The following is a 25,812-nucleotide window of genomic DNA, read 5'->3' as shown; positions in this document are numbered from 1 at the left end:
TATGCATGTTTTGTAAGGTTATATAAATAATTTGCATTATAAGATTCAGGGTAGTGCTATCTGAGCTGCATGAGGTCAGATTACCCAATCTGAGTTAATTTACAATAATTTGGTATATTTATTGGAGTGTGTCAGATAAAAACTAACTGCCCCACTTCTTCTAAATGAAATCCATTTACGTACATCATGTCTCTGGTTGGCATTACCAATCAGACAGTATATACTGACTGCAATTTATTCAAGCTATAAGGGAAAACTTATACTAAAAACAAAGTCCTGAATTTTAATTTACTGGAACAAATTATTGCAATGTATTAACAGAGTAGTGTTAGAGAACCAAGAGACTACAAGTAACATTTTAAAATATTTTTTTTTGAAAAATGGAAAATCAAAGAAAGTACAAAATAAATCACTAGCCTTCAGAGAATTACACCACAAAGAAGAGAAACACATGTCCCAGTTACTTATGTTGAAATATGTCCTTGGGGTCTATTTATGACCGTTCACATTTTCTGCATGTTAATTATCATTTCTTTTCTCAATGAAGAATAATGATTTAATATGTCTACTTATTAAAAATGTTTAGCTGGAGCAGTGGTTTCAATAATTTTACTTCCAGGTTCTCAACTGGCTACTGTATTGTGCATGCGCAGGCATCACTGCGCTAGGATGGAGGGGATGAGCACGAAGCCTATCGGGGAGGCATCCGAAGATTACTCTCCTGCGATGCTCTCCCCATAGAATAGAATGACTAATGCCATCTTCAGATGGCATTAGCAAACAGGGTCAAGCTCAAAACAATTAAGCATTTAGGAGCTTGGAAAATAGGTCCAGACAGCAGTTGAGAATAATGATCACTATGGCAGTTTGCTTAATGAAGGAGGTATATCTGATAGGCTAATGTTAAATAGTAACATAACTTTAGATTACCTATACTATGGGGATACAGAGGTTTCTGCATGGTTTTATGCTTGATAAATAGACCCCATACTGTTAAGCTATGTTCTGATCAAAACAACTGTACTTATCAGACAACTATCAGGACAAAGTAAAACCTTGCAAAGCTCAGAAACCTCGTTTATTTCTGCTTTTAAGGTTTCACTTAGAGACAGTTATCACGTGACCATTACTGAAGGAGCTTATAATCTGCACCTACATAAATCTCATATTGGGAAGAAATAACACTAAAAAAAGTTTAAGGGCAGAATGTACACCTGGAATGTACTAATGCTTTGTTCATGATACAGATGTAGAAAAAAACAACCTTGTGTTTTTATGCACGTGTGTGTGTATGACGAAACAAAAACAGAAAAATAGGGCAACAGCTCAAATACAATATATATTTATTAAAATCAGATAATCAATATATCACACTCTCTTTCTCATACACACCCAGGTTTACACGTTTTTCATATACAAACACACTGACTTACACTCTCAGACTCACTCATTTGTCATAAACATACACATTGACTCACACTCTTTCATGCACACACACACACATACAATACTTGCCAACTTTTCCTCGTTGGCTTCAGGGAGATTCCGGGGGAGGTGGGTGTGCGGGGACGGGGCTTGGCAAAGCGCATCATTTTTGGTGACGCGATATTTGCGTCATTAAGCCCCACCCCTGCCACTTATCTATTGCAAATGCGAGAACCGGAAGCTTGTCCCGCTTTCCCGGGAGGTCTCCCAGAAATTCGGGAGTCTCCCGGACATTCGGGGAGAGTAGGCAACTATGCATTAAAGAAAAGCAGCTAATGAATCAGAAGAGACTGAAGTGTCTTTTATATTTCTGTCTCCATTAGTGAAGTCATGTTGTCTTACCTGTCAGTCTTTGATTAAATCTTGGTTACCATAAGAATGGCCACCTCCATAGGCATCAATACATGGACATAAGACAAAATTTCTGAACTGTGTCATCATGCCACAGATGGCAAAGCCAACAATGTCTTGTACTGGCTCAGCATCAGGGAGAATACAAGTCTCTTCAGGGAGTGAGGGAGATCACCCCTATTTCAGGGAGTCTCCCTGACATTCAGAGTTGGCAAGTATGACACACACACACACACACTGACAAACACCCAAACTCCAACATACCTTTTTCTGCTGTATCTGTGAGCTTGCCTCCAGCTTTCTTTGTTGCTCACTATATATATATATATACATATATATATGTATAAATATATATATATATATATATATATATATATATATACACACATATATATACATATATATATATATGTGTATGTATATACATATGTATATACACACATATATATATATATATATATATATACATATATATATACAAGTTAACCCGTGCATGACACTCATGCATTCTAGTCAAATCAAGCTACTTAAGGTGTTAAAAAGGTTCTTGTCATGCATTTGGGTCATAGCCCAGGCCTCCTCAGGGGAAGAGCGTTACTTCCCGACGTAAGCGCCCTTTTTTAACGTGGTTTTGTCCACATGTCACCACCTCATCATTCTTCTCCATCACCTCATCCTTCATTTTCATCGCCACATCTATCCAGATGTCTATCCAGACACAGGGATCTCTCTCAGCGGTCCTGAGTATCACACTCCTCTCACTCGTTCACCCCCGGCAACCACCAACCACTCCCCACTGTCACCCCCGGCAAACACCAACCACTCCCAACTGTCACTTCTCCTTCAAGAAATATATATATATTTTTTTTAAAAATCTTTATAAACACTTTTAACAATTAACAAATTAAATTAACAAATTAAAAACATCTTAGTATACCAAATTTCAGCCCTTTCTGAATTTTTTTTCCAAACACACTAAGAATTTAGTAGGTCAGTGTATAACTCCACCCAGCAGGTGGCGCTGCAGCTTGGTTTTATTTTTTCCACACACACACAGACAGACTAACACACGCCACTAAGCATTTATATTATAGATATATATATATATATATCTGCATTGTGATTATGTGATGTCTATAGAATGCAGTATATCTTGCTGCACTGACTTTAGTGTGGTTATTCTAAAACAAATTATGTTATTTAAGTGATAAAACACTGGTGTGAGCATGGTCTAAGTGGGGCGATAAAAAGTATGAAAAAAGTGCAAGTTAACATTTAGGTATCATAGGAAGGGTAAAATAGTAACAAATGTATAATAACATCTTTAATATGTTCCTATTTCTGGAGATGTGGCATAGAATACTGGTCACATATTGGGGCTTGTATAGAGTTGGATACATATTATGTAAAAATGCAGGCATACTGTGTGCCCGAAAAGAATTATGCAATTACGTGTGTATGCAGAGTCGGACGCATCTAAAGATGTACCCAGCTCAGCAACAGTAGCCCATACACTTGGTAACAAAAGCATTGAGTTGTGGCTTGACAGTACAAGTTGTAAATGCTTCAGTCACATTACTCAACGCGTACACAATATAATACTCTGATGACATGTCATAATCATAAGATAGAATCGTGTCTGGACAGTGTTATTTATAAATATATCATACGCTACATGAGATCTATTGACTGCAGTAATTAGTAGCAATTGTGAATATTATTTACTTATATGCTCTATTTTACTATTACACCATTTAGCAGGTTTGAAGGATAAACCAATTATTTCAGATTATTTACCTTTCCTTTGAGATATATATATTATGGTGCATTAGCAAATGATCATTTATGTTAAGTTATTTACATTTAAAATTTAGAATTGCCATTTGTAAGAACATTTCAAAAGATCAAACTGGTGACCAGATCTACCAATGAATCTGAAATTATTGTGCCAATTAGCTATTATTGGTACATTAGGAACTTTTGCATGTCAGGTTACTTTCATGTTTAAATGGATTTTCAATGGATGAACACGACCAAAGCTTTATGTAGAACTTCCAAATTATGAAAATGTTTTTAATATTTGTTTGTTTGTTTTTCAATTTATGTTGCATTTATACACAAAGGGCCTGAGTTATTAAGGATAGTAAGGCAAATAGGAGTAAATGTTCTCTTTATACACAAAGGGCCTGATTCATTAAGGATCTTAACTTAAGAAACTTCTTATTTAAGTCTCATGCTGGACAAAACCATGTTACAATGCAAGGGGTGCAAATTAGTATTCTGTTTTGCAAATAAGTTAAATACTGACTGTTTTTTCATGTAGCAGACCAAGATGAAGACCACTAGTAGTTTAAAACAACAACTGACTGTTAAACAATCTTTTGCAAATGGAAACAAGTATGACAGCTGTCACCCAGTCGCACAGTGGATCGCAGGCACCATGGCGACTATGCTAGTATTAAATCTGCATCCAATATCCACCATTAATGCAGTAGGTTTTAGACCATTAATTGGGGTCCTGTGTCCCCGTTACCAAATTCCATCTTGACACCATTTTACTAGAGAAGCAATTCCTCACCTGTACCAGGAGGTTACAAAACACAACATTATTGGGCTACAAAATGCCATTCTACCCATTGTACACATAGCCATAGATATATGGACAAGTGGAACTGGGCAAATTAAAGATTATATGACTGTGACAGTCCACTGAGTTGATGAATCACCTTCAGCAGCAGGAACAGCAGCATTATCTAACAAACAACACCAGATATTTCAGAGGCAGGCTACTCTGTGTATCACCGGCTTCACAAAGGGGCGTACCGCTGACAACCTGTTTGAATAACTAAGGGATGTCATTGCAACATAGCTTATCCCGCTTGGACTCTCCTCAGGATATGTGATTTCTGATAACGCCACCAATATTGTGAGAGCATCACAGCGGGGGAGAATTCCATCACATTCCCTGTTTTGCTCACACAATCATTTTGGTGGTGCAGAGCTTTTTAAAAAATGACAGTGACATGCAGGAGATGCTGTCTGTGTCCAAAAATGTTTCGGGTCATTTTCATCATTCTGCAACAGCATGTATCCAGACTTCAGCAGCTGCAACAAGAAAACAATTTGAGAGGGAATGTACTTTACCCCAGCGCAGTGGAGAATACTTTCCATGTTGTGCAAGGTGCTGAAACCACTCTAGGCAGTCACGTGTGAAGTGAGTTTACACACTGCTAGCTTGAGTCAAGTGATTCCCCTAATTAGACTTTTGGAAAAGCAGCTTGAGAAATTGAAGGTTGAGATGAAACAAAGCATTTCCGCTAAGACGGACTTGTAGATCAAGTACTATATTCGCTTTGCCAGGATCCAAGAGTTCTCAACATCTTGAAATCAGATCACTACATTTTGGCAACTGTGCTTGATCCTGGGTTTAGGAGCTATGTCTTCTCTTTCTTTCCATCTGACCCAGATTTCCATAGATGCAATGAGCTCCTGGTGAGCTAGCTGACAGCTCAAGTGGTACATGACACAACAATGTCTCCTCCTTCAGTTTCTCAGGTAACTGCTGCTAAGAAAATATTTAGCTTTCTCAAGAAGCCTAGTGGTGACGCAGATGATTCAGCACAACATTTTGATATTGGGTCTGGAGTAAAAGAATTGCCAAAAAAATCATGACAGCTTTGCCATAAAATGAACTACAAATTCCAGGGTGAAGGCCTATACCGGCAATTACACCTAAGTACAGAGACTGCTGTAATGTTGAATTCCACTGGGTATGAATTAATATTGTGTGAGGATGATGTATACACCGATGAGGGTGAGGATGAGGATAAGGATGATGACATTGTAAATTGAGATGAGAGAAGGCAGCTAGCTGATTATGTACTGCTTGTTGTTATTTTGGGTAGAATGGCATGTTGACAATTTTATGCTTTTCTACATTAAACTTTCCCTTTATTAGAGAGGTGTTTATTTCTTTACCAATGTAAAAGCTGTTTTTTTGGATTTCAGTTCCCCTGACTTAAACCAGCTATGCCCTTGAGCACAGGTCGTAGTAGATGACTTAGAAGAACTAGTATTATCAAGAGTTGTGTCAGCAGCCAGTTGGTGATCCTGCTCTTCTGTCAACTGATCATGATCCAGAGCAATGGCACTGAGCAACGTCACTATAGACTGAAAAGTGACAAGAATACTGCTATCTCTTCTGTTTGTGTGAGCAATAGCACTGTACAATGGAACTGGAGGACTGGAGAGTAACAAGAACACTGCTACCCATTCTGTTTCTGTGTGAGCAATGGCACTGGAGACTGAAGAGTGACAATAACACTGCTATCCCTTCTGTTTCTGTGTGAGCAATGGCACAGAGCAATGGCACTTGAGACTGGAGAGTGACAGGAACACTGCTACCCCTTCTTTTTCTGTTTGAGCAATGACACTGGAGACTAAAGAGTGACAATAACACTGCTACCCCTTCTGTTTCTGTGTGACCAATGGTACAGAGCGATGGCACTAGAAACTGGAGAGTGCAAAGAACAGAGACAAAAATTGGTGACAAATGGCACCTAAAGAAAGTTGGCTTATGAGGCACTCCTGTCCCTATTCTATATAAAAACACATTTTATTGGTATCAAATTAAAAAATATTATCCAGGTATTAATAATATTCTGCAAATTTATTTAAAATAAAAGAAGTGCAAAAAGTATAAGAATTAAGTGCTATAGATGGTTAAAAAGAAAAACCCCTTCCGGGAAACCGGTCAGAATATAACTGTGAAGGGTGAATAATGAGATGTGTCCACTTTATTATTATAACAATTTCACATACTCATCAAAGTACTGTGTTGGACACACTTAAACATCATATATTCGCTTCATATATGATTTATGTAGAGTGTATAATTTCATAAACTGTACAGCTTGAAGTTTAAAGAGGTCTATCAAAAAGCGTATCCAAAGAATATAGAGGTATTGCAAGGCTAATATACTCATGAGCATAATACAGTACGTCTGTATCTGGCATAGGCACACAGAGTGGGTTTGCCTGCTCAGTGCTTACATATATGAGTAGGAGGTGCTCTTAAAGTTTGTGTTTGGTTAAATGTCACCTATATGTCAAGTATCTCTTAATTAGATTGTATTCAGATATTATGAGCACCTAAGGACTCTCAAATGGTCCTAAATCACATGGGTGCTCGCCATCTATTATGACTGTTGGCATAACAGTTATAGTGTAAAACATATTAGACTTATTCCTAAATGAGATGGCTTACAAATAGCAGTAGCTGTAGTGTGTAAATAGTCTATTTATTTGTAATTACACTGTCATAACTTTGTTTTTTTATGCCTGTTAGTATGGCATTACTCCAATGTGATTTTATTAAGCCTGTTGATGGTTGTACCAGAACTGTGGCGTATTCAAAACAGATCCCTCCTAATATGGATACGTTATAAAGGCAGTTATATAAAAGCAAATTGAAGTATACCAAATCCAACAATAGCGCAACAATGATACAATAAGAGGCAGCTTGTAGCAAATTCAAAGTAGGTAACACCGAACCTGTTTTATCGTTTTGTGTCTAGTAAGTAGATACCCTAAGGGGTCAAGAGGATTTTTGTTATCACGTGGTGCTTGATCTTATTACTATCAATGCACTATCTATCTGTGAAGGGTGTTTATTCCTTTATGGGATTGACCTACAGATCACACTATGTGTTGTTTCTTTTTGCTTTCTTTCTATGTCGCTATATGAACTACGGGTGAACTGACTTTCATCATCGCAAAAGAGTTGAAACATCCTCCACACCCAGGATACCTATCTGGAGTTCGAGACTTTTTATTATTATTGTTTATTCTCATTTTTATTTTTATTTTTATTTTATTTTTATTTTATTTTATTACTTCTTTCTAGGACTTCCAGAAGGACTTTTTTTGTGTGTTTTTGTGTTATTTGATAGGATTTACTATTGGGTAAATTATTGTGAAGTCACCCCCTCTCTCTGATTTCTGGTGTTGGCGCATGTCAGCAAGTTCTAAGTTATATAAAAGCAGCTGCCTATGACCGCTAATAGTATATCCTATTTGAATTATGTTCACTATGGGTCCTGAAGCTGTACAGTCACATAAACGCTAAATATAAAGATAGTAACAGTGCCTTAGTCTGTGGCACGATCGCGGCTATGTTCCGCCGACCGGCTTCACTTCCGTTCACTTAGCGTTTATGTGACTGTACAGCTTCAGGACCCATAGCGAACATAATTCAATTAGGATATACTATTAGCGGTCATAGGCAGCTGTTTTTATATAACTGCCTTTATAACATATCCATATTAGGAGGGATCTGTTTTGAATCTGGTACAACCATCAACACTTGCTATCCCTTCTGTTTCTGTGTGAGCAATGGCACTCACTGTACAATAGCACTGTAGACTGGAGAGTGACAAGAACACTGCTACTCCTTCTGTTTCAGTGTAAACAAGGCACAGAGCAATGGCACTGGAGACTGGAGAGTGACAAGAACACTGCTACCCCTTCATCACCATCACCATTTATTTATATAGCGCCAATGATTCTGCAGCGCTGTACAGAGAACTCATTCACATCAGTCTAAATTCCCTAGCACACACAGAGAGACAGAGAGAGAGAGAGAGAGAGAGAGAGAGAGACTAGGGTCAATCTTTTGACAGCAGCCAATTAACCTACTAGTATGTTTTTTTTGGGAGTGTGGGAGGAAACCGGAGCACCCGGAAAAAACCCACGCAAACACGGGGAGAACATACAAACTCCACACAGATAAGGCCATGGTCGGGAATTGAACTCATGACCCCAGCGCTGTGAGGCAGAAGTGCTAACCACTTAGGGAACCATGCTGCCCTTCTGTTTCTGTGTGACAATTGGCACAGAACAATGGCACTTGAGACTAACTAGAACACTGCCACCCCTCCTGTTTCCGTGTGAGCAATGGCACAGAGCAATGTCACTGGAGACTGACAAGAATTCTGCCATCCCTCTTGTTTCTGTGTGAGCAATGGCACAGAGCAATGTCACTGGAGACTGACAAGAATACTGTCATCCCTCTTGTTTCTGTGTGAGCAATTGCACAGAGCAATGGCACTGGAGACTGCCAAGAACGTTTCTACCCCTCCTGTGTGTGTGTCTGAGAAATGGCGCCGGAACTCCAAGGAGAGAGGTACTTATGGAATCAAAAACCCCTCGAGATCCGACGATGCAGCAACGACGTTTTGCCTCAATTTCAGTTCCGAAGATGCCAGAAAGTACCGAGCTGGCTGTGCTCGGTACTCAGATTGGGATGTTTGGAGTTTGGAGGGGGAGAGGCTCGGTTTTTGGGATACCGAGCCTAAGCATCCCTAGTATGCAATAACATGTTTATTGCTGCAGCTGATGTTTTTGTAGTTGGCAAATGATTATGGCATTAACTGCGGACAGCAAAAGCACTAAGATCCACACAGGTGTTATGACTCTGGAACAGAACCGAAGCTGCAGCCGATGAACGAACAGCCTAACTCGCGAAGACAGAACCAAAGGTAAGTATGAGCATGGATGGAAGTCAGAGGAGATGCTTCCTATCAGGTAAGAGACCTGATGAACTGACACCCATAGAAAGGAGGAGTACCCTTATAAAGGAGCTGGTTGGTGATCCTCCTATCACCGTGGAGCAGAGATTTTAAAAGGTTCCTTGGGTAGAGCATGTGCAGAATGCTTGGCAAGATGGCGTCTGAGGATAGAGGAACGCCAGACTGTACAACAGATAGGAGTAACCACAGAAAACCCATGTATATAAGGCTCAAAATGGAACTAAACCGGTGAGCTTCATGATAGTACCCCCCCTTTCAAAGTGGGCACTGAACACCTAATTTTTTTAGGCTTCCTGGGATTTTTCATATGAAACCTTATTATGAACATGAACATCGGAAGCGTCGATCCAAGAAAGTTCCTCAGGTCCATATCCTTTCCAGTCTACCAAGTATTTAATTTTGCCTCGCAATATCTTGGAATCGAATATTTGAGAAATCTCGAATTTGTCTAAATGTTGGGCAACCGGAGGAGCAGAAGCTGTAGAACTGGTGGAAAATGTATTAATAATAAGAGGACTGATGAGTGAGAAATGGAAAGCATAAGCAATCTGAAGTGAATCTGGTAATTTTAGTTTGACTGACACAGAATTGACCACTGCAGAATTTTCTATGTACGGGTGCAAATTTCATGGATGGGACACAAAGGCGAATGTTCTTGGCTGATAGGCAAACTTTGTCTCCCATTTTTAGTGGAGGTACTGCTCGACGTCTTCTATTTGTGAAACTTTTATATCGGCGAGATGCTTTCCTGAGACATTTGAGAGTCCGATCGAATATGGACAAGACGCCCCGGTGCAGTTCGTTGGCTGCAGTAACTTGAGTCGAGGAAATGGCCTTAAAGCTGGGAAGGTTGGTATATAACCCATAGACAATAGAAAATGGGGTGGATGAAGTAGATTTATGGTAAAGATTGTTGTGGGCGAACTCTGCCCATGGTAGAAGGTTCACCCAATTGTCTTGTGAAGCTGAGGAGTATAAACGAATAAAAGTCACAAGATCTTGATTTACCCTCTCGGTTTGTCCGTTAGATTGCGGATGATAGGATGGGGAAAAATTTAACTAAATGTTCAGGAGTTTACACAAAGATCTCCAGAATTTTGCAGTAAATTGAACTCCTTGATCCAAGACAATTTCGAGAGTGCATCCATGCAGGCAAAATATTTCCTTGATAAATAACTGTGCAAGGGGAGCAGAAGGAAGTCCTGTCAGAGGAATAAAATGTGAAATTTTCGAAAAGCGATCTACTACCACCCAGATAGTATTGTATTTCTTACATGGTGGAAGGTCAGTCACAAAATCCATGGAGATGTGCATTTATGGTTTGGAGTGAATTGGAAGTGGCACGAGGGGACCCACTGGAGACTGATGAGGAATTTTATGCTGCACACAAATTTGACAGGCTGGCACGAATTGCTTGAGATCTGATATGAAAGTAGGCCACCAATAATCTCGGGAGACTATTTTCAAATACTGACTGAGCAAGCGTGGCCCGAGAACCGGGAGCAATGGTGTCACTCACCGGACTGTAAGTGCCATTTCTCCTGTGTTCAGGAACCGTGACCGTCCGCCATCCTGAGGGTCTGCGCATGTGCAGCCCTTATGAAACCTTCAGTACTTGTTGCTTTTAATTGATTGGATGATCAGGCAACCCTCCCTATTTAAACCACCTGTGATCATTACCTGGTTGCCTGATCTTGGAGTCTCATTCCCCATGAGCCTCTGAAGGTGTTCCTGTGTTTCCTCGTGTATTCAGCTCCAGCTGATTCCTGTCTACTACGATTGTGGTTTCCAGACCACTTCAACTCTCCTGTGTTCATCGTGTCTGCACTCAGCTGATTCCTATCTGCTACTGCTGCCGGATTCCAGTCCGCCTCAACTCTCCTGTGTTCAGCGTGTCTGCTATCCGCTGCCTCTGTTACTACTGCCAGGTTCCAGACCGTCTCAACTCTCCTGTGTTCATCGTGTCAGCTCTCCACTGATTCCTATCGGCTACTGCTGCTGGATTCCCGACCGTCTCTACTCTCCTGTGTTCAGCGTACCTTCCCTCCGCTGCCTCCGCTACTCTGCCGGATTCCAGACAGCCTCAACTCTCCCGTGTTCATCATGTTTCCAGTTTTACTTACTACTGCTTCCTGAGTATTGCTCCGTTGATTACCGGTTACCTTCCGTGCGCTGCACCAACCTGATTACCGCTTCCATCCTCCAGTGGTCTCTCCTCCTGCCGGCGTTCAGCCGTTCAGGTATCCCTGCATGTCTCCTTGACAGCCTGCTCTCCTGAACCGCGGTATGCATACTTTCCATTGACTTTGCTATTGTATTGCATATCCGTCTGGACTGTGTTGTGTTCATCTCCGGAGTCTTCTATCTACTGAAGCTATTGTTACTATTGACTTTGTTTCCTATTACCTGGATCGCTATAGTGACTTTGTATACTTCAAGCAGCGCTTGTCAGTTATTATTGTATTGTGGATATCATCGTGGGATCAAGTTCCGTGTGCCCAGTGTATTCTCTGCATTACATTCATCTCCTCGTGCCTCTCCTCACATATATATAGCAGTGGTACAACTTGCTGACGCAGACCACTCACTCCTGTTTCCCATTGGCACCAGTTTCAAGTATCCTCTCACATAAGCAGTGGTACAACTTGCTGTACGCAGACCACTGACTTCCCCGTTACCTACTTGCACCTGGAATCCATTCCTTCCCTATAGACAGTGGTACAACTTGCTATACGCAGACCACTGACTCTCCTCACGTTTCCTTGTCCATCTGGTTCCTCGTGTACATCCATCTAAGTCATTACCAGTTGCTGCTAGTCATAGACTTTCCTTGAGCATTCTCTCACCATCTGCTGATTCTCCTGTTCCGTTGTCACCCTGCTACCAGAGGACCATAGTACCAGCTATATTACTCTGGTAAGAACATCATCTGGTGATATCCTGGGCAAAGACTCCTAGTGCCCGTGACAAGTGGTACCAGTGTATGAGCTTTTTACGCTGATTTGAAGGTACAAAGCTTTTCCCTGGAAGAGGGGTCGACAGAGGAGACACTGAAGTGGTTTGCAAAAATTTTGGTTCCAGGATGGGACGGTTAATGATATCAGACAGTTCTGGTTCCCGCGGGAATGCTCTGGATAAGGCATCTGACTTCTTATTTCTTGATCCTGGACAAAATGTCACATGTAAGTTAAAACGTGAAAAGATGAGAGACCAACGAGCCTGTCTGGGATTCAGGCATTGGGCTGTCTGAAGGTAAAGTATATTTTTGTGATCGGCGTAGACAGTAACAGGAACAATGCTCCTTCCAACAGATACCTCCATTCAGACAAGACTAGCTTCATCGCTAACAGCTCTTTATCCCTAACTGCATAATTATTTTCTGCTGGCAGAAATTTACGAAAGAAGAAAGCACATGGGTGGAGTTGTTTCTCTTGAGGGAATCTTTGGTATAATACTGCGCCAATGCCAACTACCAAGGCATCCACTTTAACAAAGAATGGTAAAGATGTGTTGGGTTGTCTTAATACTGGAGCCTTGGAAAAAGCCTCCTTGAGGGAATCGAAGGCAGATAATGCTGAGGTTGGCCATATCTTGGTATCTACCCCCTTCTTGGTGAGGGCAATGATCAGAGCCACAATAGAAAAAAAGTTCTGAATAAATTGTCTGTAGTAGTTGGAAAATCCAAAGAAATGTTGGATGGCTTGTAGGCCAGAGGGAATAGGCCAGTTGATAATGGCTCAGACTTTTTCAGGGTCCATGCACAATCCATGTCCCGACACAATGTAACCCAAGGTGGTTTCTGGTGTTCGAAAACACACTTCTCTAGCTTACGGAAGAGCTGGTTAGCTCTGAGCCTGGACAGCACCTCTGCCACATGAGCCTGATGAGATTTTAAGTCTGACGAAAAAATCTAAATATCAGCTAAATAAACAACAATAACAATACAGGAGGTCTCTGAAAATTTTGTTCATAAAATTTTGGAACACTGTTGGGGCATTGCTGAGGCCGAACGGAATAACAAAATATTCGTAGTGGCCATCCCTAGTATTAAATGCCGTTTTCCACTCATCCCCCTCACAAATTCTGATAAGGTTATAAGCGCCCCTCAAGTCCAGCTTGGTGAAGATTTGTGCCTCTTTAATTAGTTCAAATAATTTGGTGATCAATGGAATAGGATACCGATTTTTTAGGGTGATAGCATTGAAGCCTCTATAGACGATATAAGGATGTAATGTCCCGTCTTTTTTCCACAAAAAAATCCTGCACCTGCTTGTGAAGGAAATGGTTGAATAAATCTAAATAAATTGAATAATAAAGCCTCATGAGAGGTTTTCTTTAACATAATCTGACATGGCTTGTGATTCAGGGATGGATAGGTGATAAACACGCATCTGCCGATTTTGAGTGTACCGCACGCAAAATCTCCAGAACCGGGACATACACTAGTAAATGCAACCCCGTCCACTCTGTCCTCGAACACAAAGGACACTTACTACAGCCCTTGATTTTGGGGAGAAAACAGAATGGGCAAAGGGGTGTTTTGCCATAGTCAATGTAAAGTAAGGGCATGCCACACTCAAGGCCATGCAGCCACTTCTGAAACAAGCTCTGGGTATCTCAAATATATTTTTTTGTCTGCCGTATCTCTTGCTCCAGCTACAGGGCTAGTCTAAGTCCTGATCACTAGTGATGACAGTCTCATATGCATGCTTTAACATGTGTTTGCAATCAGAAGCTACTGTAAAAATGTTTTTTATGTTCAGTACACAATTGTATTTAAATATATTTAATGGGAACAAAAACAAAAAAAACCACTTGTATCACTAATGCCTATATTATTAACAGGTGACATTCATTAAGTATATTTTTTTCTGTGTGTTGTTTTGTGAATTTACAATCCACTTTTGTATAGGACATATCCTGCAATGTCTTGTGTAGTAGAGCAGAGCAGATCTACACCCAAAATCATCAGTGCATGTTTCAGCAGATCAGTTCCTTGCTCCTTGTCGCAGAGACAATTTAAATGAAGTTTTAAACAAAAGCACACTGCGCTTAGAATGCATGCCTTCATGAATCAGGCCCTGTGTGTCCACATGCTCACAATTTAGGAACAAGCTCTTTGAAATAATTTAAATCATGTTACGGGATAGTTCAAATTGCATAGCTATTACTAAGTCATGAAACAATGATAAGCATGACTGGCACATAGTTATTAGCAGTTTAAAAAGAAAGAGTAAGAAACAAGTGAGGTTGAGTTGTTTAAAAAGTAAATAATTATATAGTAGCCACTTTAATGCTGGATATTTATGATTTAGAGAACTTGGGTAAACCTGGAAACTGATGAGGGAAAAGATTTTCAAATAGGTTAATAAACGTTTAAGAGAAGATGAGGAATTATTAACAGAGGAAATCTCTGAGATGTCAAAGAAAGGCGAGGTGATATGTATGTGATTTATACGGACAGTTGTTCAGCCTACCATTTTTTAGTACATCCACAAAGTCACAGTAGGCCGCTGCCAGCTCAGGTGGAGCAAGAGAGATGGCAGTGGAAATAGAAACAGATGGCTCTTCAAAAGAAGACACTTTCAGTTACAAAACTCTGATGAAAAACTCAAAGTTTTGCTTTACAAATTGATATTGGGATTATGCTGAGCCAGCCGTGGCATTCTCAGGACATCAGGAGAGTGTGTAAAATGTACCAAGATGAGCAGGAAGGAAGGAAGCAGACAGAGGTCTGAGAAATGTGTTGTATACATTGAGTGGAGAAGAATTTTATTCTATTCTGCTCTGAATATTTTTATCTCAAATCTGTTGTATTTTATATATTTGATCTATCTATCTATCTATCTATATGTATATGTATATATATATATATATATATATATACACACACAAGTTAACCCGTGCATGATACTCATGCCTTTTAGTCAAATCAAGCTACTTAAGATGTTAAAAAGGTTCTTGTCATGCATTTGGGCCTAGCCCAGGCCTCCTCAGGGGAAGAGCGTTACTTCCCGACGCAAGCGCCCTTTTCTAACGTGGTTTTGTCCACATGTCACCACCTCATCATTTTTCTCCATCACCTCATCCTTCATCTTTATCGCCACATCTATCCAGATGTCTATCCAGACACAGGGATCTCTCTCAGCGGTCCTGAGTATCACACTCCTCTCACTCTGTCACCCCCGGCAGCCACCAACCACTCTCCACTGTCACCCCCGGCAACCACCAACCACTCCCAACTGTCACTTCTCCTTCAAGAAATATATATATATATATATATTTTAAATCTTTATAAACACTTTTAACAATTAACAAATGAAATTAACAAATTAAAAACATCTTAGTATACCAAATTTCAGCCCTTTCTGTGTTTTTTTTTCCACACACACTAAGAATTTAGTAGGTCAGTATATAACTCCGCCCAGCAGGTGGCGCTGCAGCAAATTTCAGCCCTTTCTGAGGTTTTTTTTCCACACACACTAAGAATTTAGTAGGTCAGTGTATAACATCGCCCAGCAGGTGGCGCTGCAGCTTGTTTTGTTTTTTTTCCCACACACAGACACACGCCACTAGGCTTTTATATAGTAGATATATATATGTATATATATATCCACATATATATATATATATATATATATATATATATATATATATATATATATATATATGTATAAACTGAACTTCATGTATGAATGAATATATATATATATATATATATATATATATGTATATATATATATATATATATATATATATATATATAAATATATATATATATATAATTTTTTTCTATATATAAAAACATGTATAAATAAAATGTGTATATTTGGATAAATAAAATGAACAATGCACATCTCTAAAATTTTCAAACAAAGCCAGCTGGATTTTAGGTTCTAGGAAAACTTGAACAGGATCCCCTGCAGTGGCTGGTCCAGTACTAGTTGGCTGGTGTTAATCCAATTTATCTATGTTTGCTTTTGTTGTATAATTTGAATTAAAGAAGGAACTGGGAATTGCATGCTATTGCCTTTGCATGGCAAATACTGGTCGGTGGATTCCAATGAGAGCTACAGTCTTAAGGGCCTATTTATCAGCCTATAATCTCCCGAAAATGGCAGCTAATGCATTGATGCTGTTTATTCATCTCCGATATATGCAGTCTCTTTACTTGAAAATCCACTTGTATAAGGGGGACTGTGATTTTGCCCTATTTATCAAGCACTGAAATTTGGAGCTTGACCACAGTAGCTACCGTCATCTGAAGATGGAATTACCTGTTATAACCTATGGGTAGAGCATTGCAGAAGCGGAATCTTTGGATACTCCCATATCAAGTTTCAAGCACCCCCATTGCAAATTTAGCCATGGCATTAAGAATATGTTAGTAAAGTGATCACAATTGTGATTACTGTACTATATATTATTAGCTGGGACAGGATTCTATGGGAGCTACTGTCCTAGCTAATTAATTCTAATATATTGCATGTTAATTAATGTCTCATTATTGAATAAGAAAGTAAAATTAACGTGAGCAATTTGCAATTGTTCATAAATAGACCCCCTAGTGAGAAAAGTTGTACTGTACCTTTAAGTACAAAAAGTTAAAATATATCATGGTGTGGCGAACAGATTTGTTTGCATTTGCTTCCCAGTCATCATCACCATGGCTGACAGACATAACCCCCCCCTGTTCACCCAGCATGCAGTTCTTCAGATCTCGCTTAAATCGAACCTGTACAGCCTATAACATGTTACACTTTGGGTTGAGAAGGCTTGAACTATCTGCTCAGGTCAAGAAAACCACAGACCTTAAATGTGGTTATCAATTTCTCCAAATCTATGTTCTCACAGAAATCTAATTTATTAGGACTTGTTTGCATTTGCAAATAAATACTGCTGGATTTAAAATTAGTTTATGCAGGTGAACTGGCAATTATCAAAATCACTGCATTTTCAATTACTTGGATGAATGCTTATTGGCCTTTCATTTCTCACATTCCTATAGCTGTCTGTTTTGTTGCTGGGACACAAAATCGATCCTACACAGCATGAAACAGGCTATATACATACACTTTAGGTTAGGAAGAAATTGACATTTCACAAGTTGAAAATGTATGTCCCCCAAATGGAATAATATTTCAATATATTTGTGTGGCTTCATGAATGACAAAAAAAAATCCATCCACAACTATGTCATTGAGCATTACAGTGCTGGATGGGACCTTATGACATTATAGGTAAAAGCAAATCAAGGAGTACTAATGCCAGCTGCTTTTACCCCTCAATGAGATGTGATTTTACCCCTCAATGAGATCAAGTCCAAAACTAAATAAACAGGGATCTCCAGGCTCAAGCAATTAGTTCAGGTAAAGAACCACAAATTTTAAATTTGGTTCTGAATTGTTACCAAAATTATGGCTTTCCGAGAAATTTGATTTCTTCTGACTTGTGTTTGCAAATAAATATGAATGAATCGTATTTTTTTTATACAGGTTGACAACTTGATTGCAGTTTTAAATTTGTAATACTCAGCTATCTTTAACATTCCTATAGGTGTCCATTTTGTGGGTCTAACTAAAATGATCAAACATTTTTAAATTGCACTGCAGCATTCATTTGTCTATCATGCATAATATACATAAACTAAAATGACAAGACAATGGAAATGATGTGGGGTAAATTGAAAAAGGATTGTGTAACAGATGCACAAGAAAATAACTAATAAAGCAGGATGTTAGAAACTAGTAAGAACAAAAAGTTACAGGGAAGTAACACAAACCTGCATAATGAGGGGATTGTGATAAACAAGGAAGACAGGAAGGGGCTGTGTAACATTCAACACAGCAATCACAAAGGAAAATAAAACCTTTGGTGGCATATGCCAAATACCAATCTTAATTGCAAAATGTGTTTTGATGGGGTTTTTTTTCAAACTTTTTTTGCTTGTTTGCTACTTCAATTTTCCCTTTCTCTGTTCCTCTTTCTTTCTCACTGTTTCATTCTTTTTCTCCTTCTCTCTTCTCTTTCTTTCTGGCTCCTTTTTAGCTATTTTTTTCTTATTTTTCCATTCACTTGTCATTCCTTTTCTCTATCCTTATCACACTTCTTGTCTATCCTACTCACACCTTTTCTATTTGTATCTCTTGACTTTGCTGTTTGACCACTGTTCCCCCTCCCTATCACTTTCTTTTTCTCTGCCCTTTATTTCTGCTTTCCACACTTTGTTTCTCTCTTTTTTAGCCTCCTTCACTTTTACGTTCCCAATGTCCATTTTGCTCTCATTTCCACACTTTTTCACTCTCTTTTCCCTTCTTTCCAAACTGTCACTGACTAAGGGGCTATGCATCAAGTTAAAATCCACTTAAAAGATGCGGAAGGGCTGTTTCCCCGTCTTTTAAGTAAATTTGCTATGCATTAATTGAGATTTCACAGAAATCTCCTCTGTTTAGGCAGATACCGTTCAGCATCGCAGTCCTCATAGATTACTATGGGGACTGTGATGTTCTGCAATGCATGAAGTTTTGATAAGCTTTGCATTGCACTGACAGGTAACGCCATCTCAGGATGGCGTTACCTGTCTTTTCCAATGGGATTCTGCCGAAGCCTCTCTGGCTTCGCAGAATCCAGTACAGTGTTAGCATGTGCACAGCACTTCCTTCTGTAGCCAGCAGCGCTAAGCTGCCGGTAAGCAGGAGAACAGGACCGCAGGAGAGTGGTCACTTCGCAGGGGCTCCCAGAGTAGCCCCTGCATGGTGCATCTCAGCGGTACCTAAATATGCATCACTGAGATGTGCAACGATGCATATTTAGCTGTACCGCAAGGTATTGATGCATAGACCCCTAGATCTGTTGTCTTCTTAGAGCTGCGGGTAGTGTGGTATTTTGTGTGTTCCGTGTTTCCTTTTTTTACAGAGCGGAAGGTGCAGTCATGGCACAGTGCAGAATCAATCAGAGAGAAATCCAGGTAGAGCGAAAATGATAAAGGGTATTCATCATCATCATCATCATCATCATTTATTTATATAGCGCCAGCAAATTCCATAGCACTTTACAATTGGGAACACACATTGATAAAACAATACTGGGTAATACATACAGACAGAGAGGTAAAAGGGCCCTGCTTGCAAGCTTACAATCTATGGGACAGTGGGAGTTTGATACAGAAGGGCACGTGCTACATCATATCATTGGTCCAGATAGAATGCAAAGGTAAAAAGTATTGAGGGGGCTGTATGATCAGTCACACAGCAATGTTGGTCAGAGGGTTGTTACCATTGTCTTGTTTTAGCTGAGTAGAGGGTGGTAATAGGGTAACCCAGGGAGATTAAGATTGTGGTTGAGGAATATTATAAGCTTGCCCAAAGAGGTGGGTTTTCAGAAAACATTTGAAGGTCTGAACACTAGAGAAAAGTCTTATTGTGTGAGGGAGGGAATTCCACAAAATGGATGCAGCCCAAAAAAAGTCCTGCAACCGGGAATGGGAGGATGTGATGAGAGTGGAAGAGACGCAGATCTTGTGCAGAACGATGGTATCGAGTAGGGAGATATTTTGATACAAGTGAGGATATGTATGTCGGTGCAATTCTGTTAATAGCCTTCTATGTTAGTAGAGGAATTTTGTAGGTATTCTAAGCAAATCCAAATTCCAGTGAAGAAACGTGTAATATTTTGTAGTCAAATGTGGAATGAGACAAACTTTCTACAAACTAGTTTTGAAAATGTTGCTTATCTCAAATTATTAGATTCCATCATCAAGTTAAGGCGTCCTGTCCAAGAAAACACTGATATATTATATGTATTATATGATATGTAGTGTTAATATTACTGTTAATGTATGTTTTCATTAAATTGCAATTCTACTAAAGAAACTTTTCATATTTACAGCTTTGGTGCATTCTATTAAATTGTCCAAAAGCTATAAAACTTGCCTATTTTTAGCAGAATGTAGAATGTATTTTTAGTGTATTTTCATGTTTTCATGTTTAAATTCAAGTGTCACTATATGTCCTTGAAATAAAAACCTAGCATATCCACACTGAGGGAGGTATTCAATTGACTGCAGGGTATTTTTTTTTCTGCCGCTTAAACAATAAAAAAAAAATCACATGCGGGTTTATAAGTGCAATAGCAACCGTTTTTAGTTAACGCAGCATTAAAACTCGTGCAATTCAATTGAAAAAGAGAGGACGCTGCCCCTGCGTGTTAATCATTGGTGTTTGCGAGTTTTTAGGGGAGTGAAGGGGAGTTTTAACGCGATCATGTATAACACAAAAAAAAGGATTGGCATACATTTTCATACATTAGATTGCATTACATAACCTATTTATTTGATAATATCTACATTACAGTACTTTCTTTAGCATATTTTTTTATTTCACTATTTTTTACTATAGAATCATCTATATCATGTCAAAACACATTAGTACATACATATTTGTAATAAAAACATACATAAATATATTTAATTAGTGATTTTTATTTATGGTTTTTTTTCATTATTGGTTCACAAGAAAATCAACTTTTTATTTTTATGCATTACTGATAAACATAGTTTATCTTTTTTTTTCATTATTACATGATTTCAAATAGTTTTCATAGGTTTTTTATTTTTAGCACACCCCAAAGAGGTGCGAGATAAAACAGCATATTAGCGTGTTTAACGCGACGCGTTAAAAAACAATTGAATAGCCTTAAACGCGGCGGGCTCTCAACCACCCTATTCTTTCAATAGACCGTCTACTGGAGCGCGAGAGGACCGTTTCATGAAAAACACTGAGCGTTAAAAATGGAATTGAATTGCGAGTAAAGTTAACCCGCTTGAAAATGATAAAAAACTGTGTTAAAATGACTTAACGCGGTGTTAAAAAATATCTTGAGGTCAATTGAATTCCCTCCTGAAAATGCAGTAAATATTAAAGATATACTCCACCACTGCCTAGTGCCATAGACTTGCATCCTTTCTTATTTTATCCACATCTCAACTAGAAACAACATGGGAATTGATTTAAAAAAAATACAAAAACCTCCACATATGCAAAAAAACATCTTAGATGTAAGCAACCAGTATTACAAACGGCACAAATTATAATCCATATAGTTAGCTAATGGACTTCCTGTACTGCAAATCATTACTTCAGTATTGCAAAAAAATATCCTGAGATCCTCATAATACTCTATAGCCATGGGCCTCCACTTCGTTTATTCACTTTTTGCAATGATCTGAATCTCATAATTTAGTGCAATTTGTCCAAAGGCAATATGCACATCTCCGACATTATGAAGAATACTGCCAGTATTTCTTTCCTTTTTAAAGCAAGTGCTTGCAATGTAATGTATAAAGTATTGCATTTTCAAACTAATGGCCATGAACTCAACTTGTAAACACACATGGTAAAATATTTTTTCTTTTCACAAGTGTATACATTCTGCAACTGTTATTGGCATTTGTATGTACTGAATATTTGCAGCATGAAGATACTTCAACAAAGCAAAGAAAATGATAGTAAGGGAGAGAAGAAAAAAATAGAGATGAGAGCGCTAGAGAGGAAGAGGAGAGAGGGAATTAGATAGGAGGGGGATAAAAAGAGATGGGGGTAGTGTGTAGTAGAAATAATACAATATATAAGAAAACAGGAATATTAACCATGTATGTGCAGTATTCAGATTACTTAACCTGGACCACATTATATCCCTGGCGCCTCTTTCACATCTGTGCACACTAACAAAATGTGGACTGTCTGAAATCAGATGACTTTTGGTGTTTAGTAATTGCCATTGTGTGCCTTATGCTAACCTTCAGTAGTACCTGAACTGTCCGTCCCTGTCCTCACTGTCAGACAGCAATCTGCTTCCTAGGCACTTAACGTTCTTCTCAGCACCTGGGACAGCTCCAGCAGAAACGCGCATCCATTTCTGTCAATCCGTGGACGTGACGAGACAGCACAACCAATGCGATTGTATGTCCACGTAAAAGCTCCAATTAGTATGGAGAAAGGCGGGACTCATGTCTTGCCGCCTTTCTAGAATAGGCCGCTGGTATTACGCTGTGGCTAAATCTTGGAGGGGAAAAAGAGACAAATAGTAAAGGGACAGAAGACAAGAAAGTGTTACATACGCCCCCAAACGTCGTGTGGTGTTGTATACACAGTTCATCTGGAGTATTGTCTATCGGAGTGCATCAGTGCTGTGACACTGCTTTTCTAATCTCATCCAAAGCGCTGGGACTTCACATATCAAGGGCGTTGCAAACGAGTAGAGAGCTTCGCAGTTCAGACTGACGGCGTCAGTTGTAAGCAGTGTTATGGAACAGGGGAAATATTTGCCAGAGCTGATGGCAGAGAAAGATAGCCTGGATACATCTTTTGTTCATGCAATGCGCCTCCTGGCAGAAGGTAAGGACTGGAGTCTACCTGTGGTGTCATCGTTCTGCGGATTAGTATGATGTGCCAATAATGTGGATTGGAATATAGATTAAAGAGTTTTGAAATAGTAGAGAATGTTTAAGCACAGACTCTGTATACTAGTAGATATAGGCAAGAAATATGATGTAGATTTTAAACTGAAGACACAAAAGACATACAGGTTGTATATTTATTATAATTGAAGGATAGAATATTTTGCATTTTATCATTTTTTCCTTGTCAGGTGCAATTCAATTGAACTATATTCTTTTTTTAATTACATTGGAATTTACTTGTATTTTATATTGATGTTAGATTTGTTTTTGATGCAAGGTGAGCTACCTTATTCTCAGGGACAGACCAAGGTTTTGAAGATTTGTCCCTGAGGATTTATGTCCCTGTATTTTTTTTTATTTAAGTTTGATAAACTACGTCATGCTGTCTCACACTTTTGTATGGTGGGTTGCAATCTTACTCTTTTGTAGAAGTTAACTTTTAATTAATTAAGGGCTATATAAAATACACTAAACTTGCATTAGGTTAATTTTCACTTATGTTGCCAATGTAATTTTGTAGGTTGTGGTTAAGGTGGCCATACATTCCTGTACCTTCATATACCACATTGTGGCTTACTAACAAAGTGCCAAACTGAAAATGTGCATAAGTCCATAGCAACCAATCAGGCATTTGTTTTCATTGCCTAATTTGCAGTACAATAATAAAAGCTAACTGGTTACTACACATTTGCACTTTATTAGTAAATAACCCTCATAATGTTATATATGTGAAGGCATCTTTTAAGCAACAAATGAACTGCAGGATGTCACTTAGGCATCCCTTTGTAGATATCTGGATTTGCCATTTGGACCAGAAATTGTGAATGAGCTGTTTAAAATAATGTATGAATAAAAAAAAAACATGTTCACTACTATTTAGCACTGTTTTATGACTATTATATTTTTTTTTAAGTGTTTTTTTTTTTTTTTTTTGTGTTGGTTTGAAACCATTATTTTGATTTGAGCCCAGTTTTGCAAGCTGTATAATCACATTTACCTAGTTACAGGTAAAAGGTTAAACTGTAATTTTGCTTTTGATTTTTTTTTTATGCAGTATGCTAACAAAGATTACGTACCTACAGCTTTCCCTGTTGTTCTATTTTAACAATTTACTAAACACAGATGGTTAAAATGTTTCTTCTTCCTATTGTATAAATCATGATATTTTCACTCTGTGCACACATATTTATTTCAATCAGTATTTACTTATTTATTAATAATGTATAGACCATACAGACTTTAATCGTTTATTATAGTGGTAGAGACATTTATTTAATATAAGATTTTTTTCCAGCAGGGGGAGCATTTGTTATCTGCAAATACCTACATACATTTTTCACTTAAACCAAGAGGATAATTCTTAACGCATATGTGAATATGTATGCAATATGAATGTATGGGGCAAATTATTTTTCATTATGGAATATTAATACTGAACTATCATTCATAGTGTAAGTCGTACTATTTTTTAGATGAAATTTTGCCATTTAAAATATTTAAAGTATTTAACTTTGCAGAATGATATGTTTCCACAATTGTATAATAGAAAATATAACATGTATTGCTATAATTATCTATGTTTTTAGTAGTTTGAAATATGTATCGGATGGCAATATAAACAATCAAAAAGTACAAAGGCAACATATAATCTGTAAATACAGAATTATTTGAGCACTCTTGTGACCCCTCTGTTAACTTGCACATTTACATACTGTAACCATATAATTAGAGGAATGCTGGTTTTCTCGCACTCTGCCAGAAGTGACATAAGTAAGCATGTTGTGACCAGTAGTAGATTCTAGAAGATAGAAGCCACAAGGAGGACGAGTAAAAAATTACTAATAAAATAAAAAAATAATTTTTTAATGATAATAAGTAGACAAATGATATGGGACATATTAAGATGGGAAAATTAGGTTTTGGGTTTGGTCAAAATAGCAATAAAAGAGGAAATGTTGCCATGTATTCATAAAATTGATACAATTACATAATGGATAAACAATAAGCATACTATTTTCCTACATACTGTAGAAATGAAAATGAAGTGTGTGCTCCACACATAACAGTACAATAATGTGTTGGAGGCAATTACAGCAATTACAAGAAAAGGATATATTTAATTTGGCAACATGGAAAATCACTATATAGTAACTATTACAAAAGTTTACTCACAGACAAATTGAACAGTCTAGCTTAATATATTTGCTAACAGTTGATCTACATATAATCAATCGCACAGCTATAAAAGTAGGGTGAAGTAAGCAATAATTTACAGCAGTATAATTATCTAATAGCAAATACCAACTTACCCATGTGAGACATTGTAGATCATTAACTATAACTGTGTGGCAAACCCTCAGAGACTCAGCCCCCACTACCACATATTTTGCGATAATGCATTGTCAGGAGACCTGAGTCTTTTTTATCACACAAGCTGAAAAACAGCAACTCTGAATCATCATGACAGTTTGTCTGAGCTTATAATTTTCTTGTTTCTCGTTTGACAATGGGGGGAGGGGTCTTTATGCATTAGGACCAGGCTATGAAAGGCTGGTTCTGATCACGCTATATCAGAGAAACCCACAAAATGAGGTCCCAATGTTAAAACTCCGTTACAGGAAACTGGCCTGGAAAAAATGACCCAAGGAGAAGCCTTACAATCAGCTCTGTGCTGATTATAATCGAGGTCTCCCAATATCCCTAGGTTTTGGGATAATAATAGTAAAGTGTTAAAAATAGTAATTTATTATGTAGCGCTAAAAGTCTCAGTACACTCTGGCAGCCATTATCAGCTTGAGTATGCTGCCACCTTTAGAGGCACAAGTGCCAGCATACCTATGGCAGCCAGAGCATACTGGCATATAACTCAAAATATACACATATAAATGCAATTTTGCATCTTTATTGTTTTCCATAGATTCATCTTTG

The 25,812-nt window shown here is 38.3% G+C and overlaps 2 protein-coding genes across 5 annotated transcripts in view; one reads left to right on the top strand and one right to left on the bottom strand.

Moving 5' to 3' along the window:
• Nucleotides 1-22,364, bottom strand: part of LOC142144111 (isoaspartyl peptidase/L-asparaginase-like) — a 198,401-nt gene extending 176,037 nt beyond the window's left edge. The window contains exon 1 of one of the 2 annotated variants that reach the window (XM_075202571.1): nucleotides 22,222-22,364. The gene's annotated coding sequence lies outside the window, so the exon portion shown is untranslated. The remainder of the gene's footprint in view (nucleotides 1-22,221) is intronic. The other variant, XM_075202572.1, reaches the window with a different exon arrangement.
• Nucleotides 22,365-22,707: 343 nt separating this feature from the next.
• Nucleotides 22,708-25,812, top strand: part of KHDRBS2 (KH RNA binding domain containing, signal transduction associated 2) — a 314,320-nt gene continuing 311,215 nt past the window's right edge. For 2 of the 3 annotated variants that reach the window (XM_075202569.1, XM_075202568.1), the window contains exon 1: nucleotides 22,708-22,819. In XM_075202569.1, coding sequence (XP_075058670.1) covers nucleotides 22,729-22,819 — 91 coding nt within the window. In that variant the 5' untranslated portion in view covers nucleotides 22,708-22,728. The remainder of the gene's footprint in view (nucleotides 22,820-25,812) is intronic. The other variant, XM_075202570.1, reaches the window with a different exon arrangement.

This window comes from Mixophyes fleayi, chromosome 3 (assembly GCF_038048845.1).
Source record: "Mixophyes fleayi isolate aMixFle1 chromosome 3, aMixFle1.hap1, whole genome shotgun sequence".
Classification (NCBI taxonomy): Eukaryota; Metazoa; Chordata; class Amphibia; order Anura; family Limnodynastidae; genus Mixophyes; species Mixophyes fleayi.
Note: the sequence above shows the minus strand (reverse complement) of the source record. Positions and strands in the feature narration are given on the sequence as shown.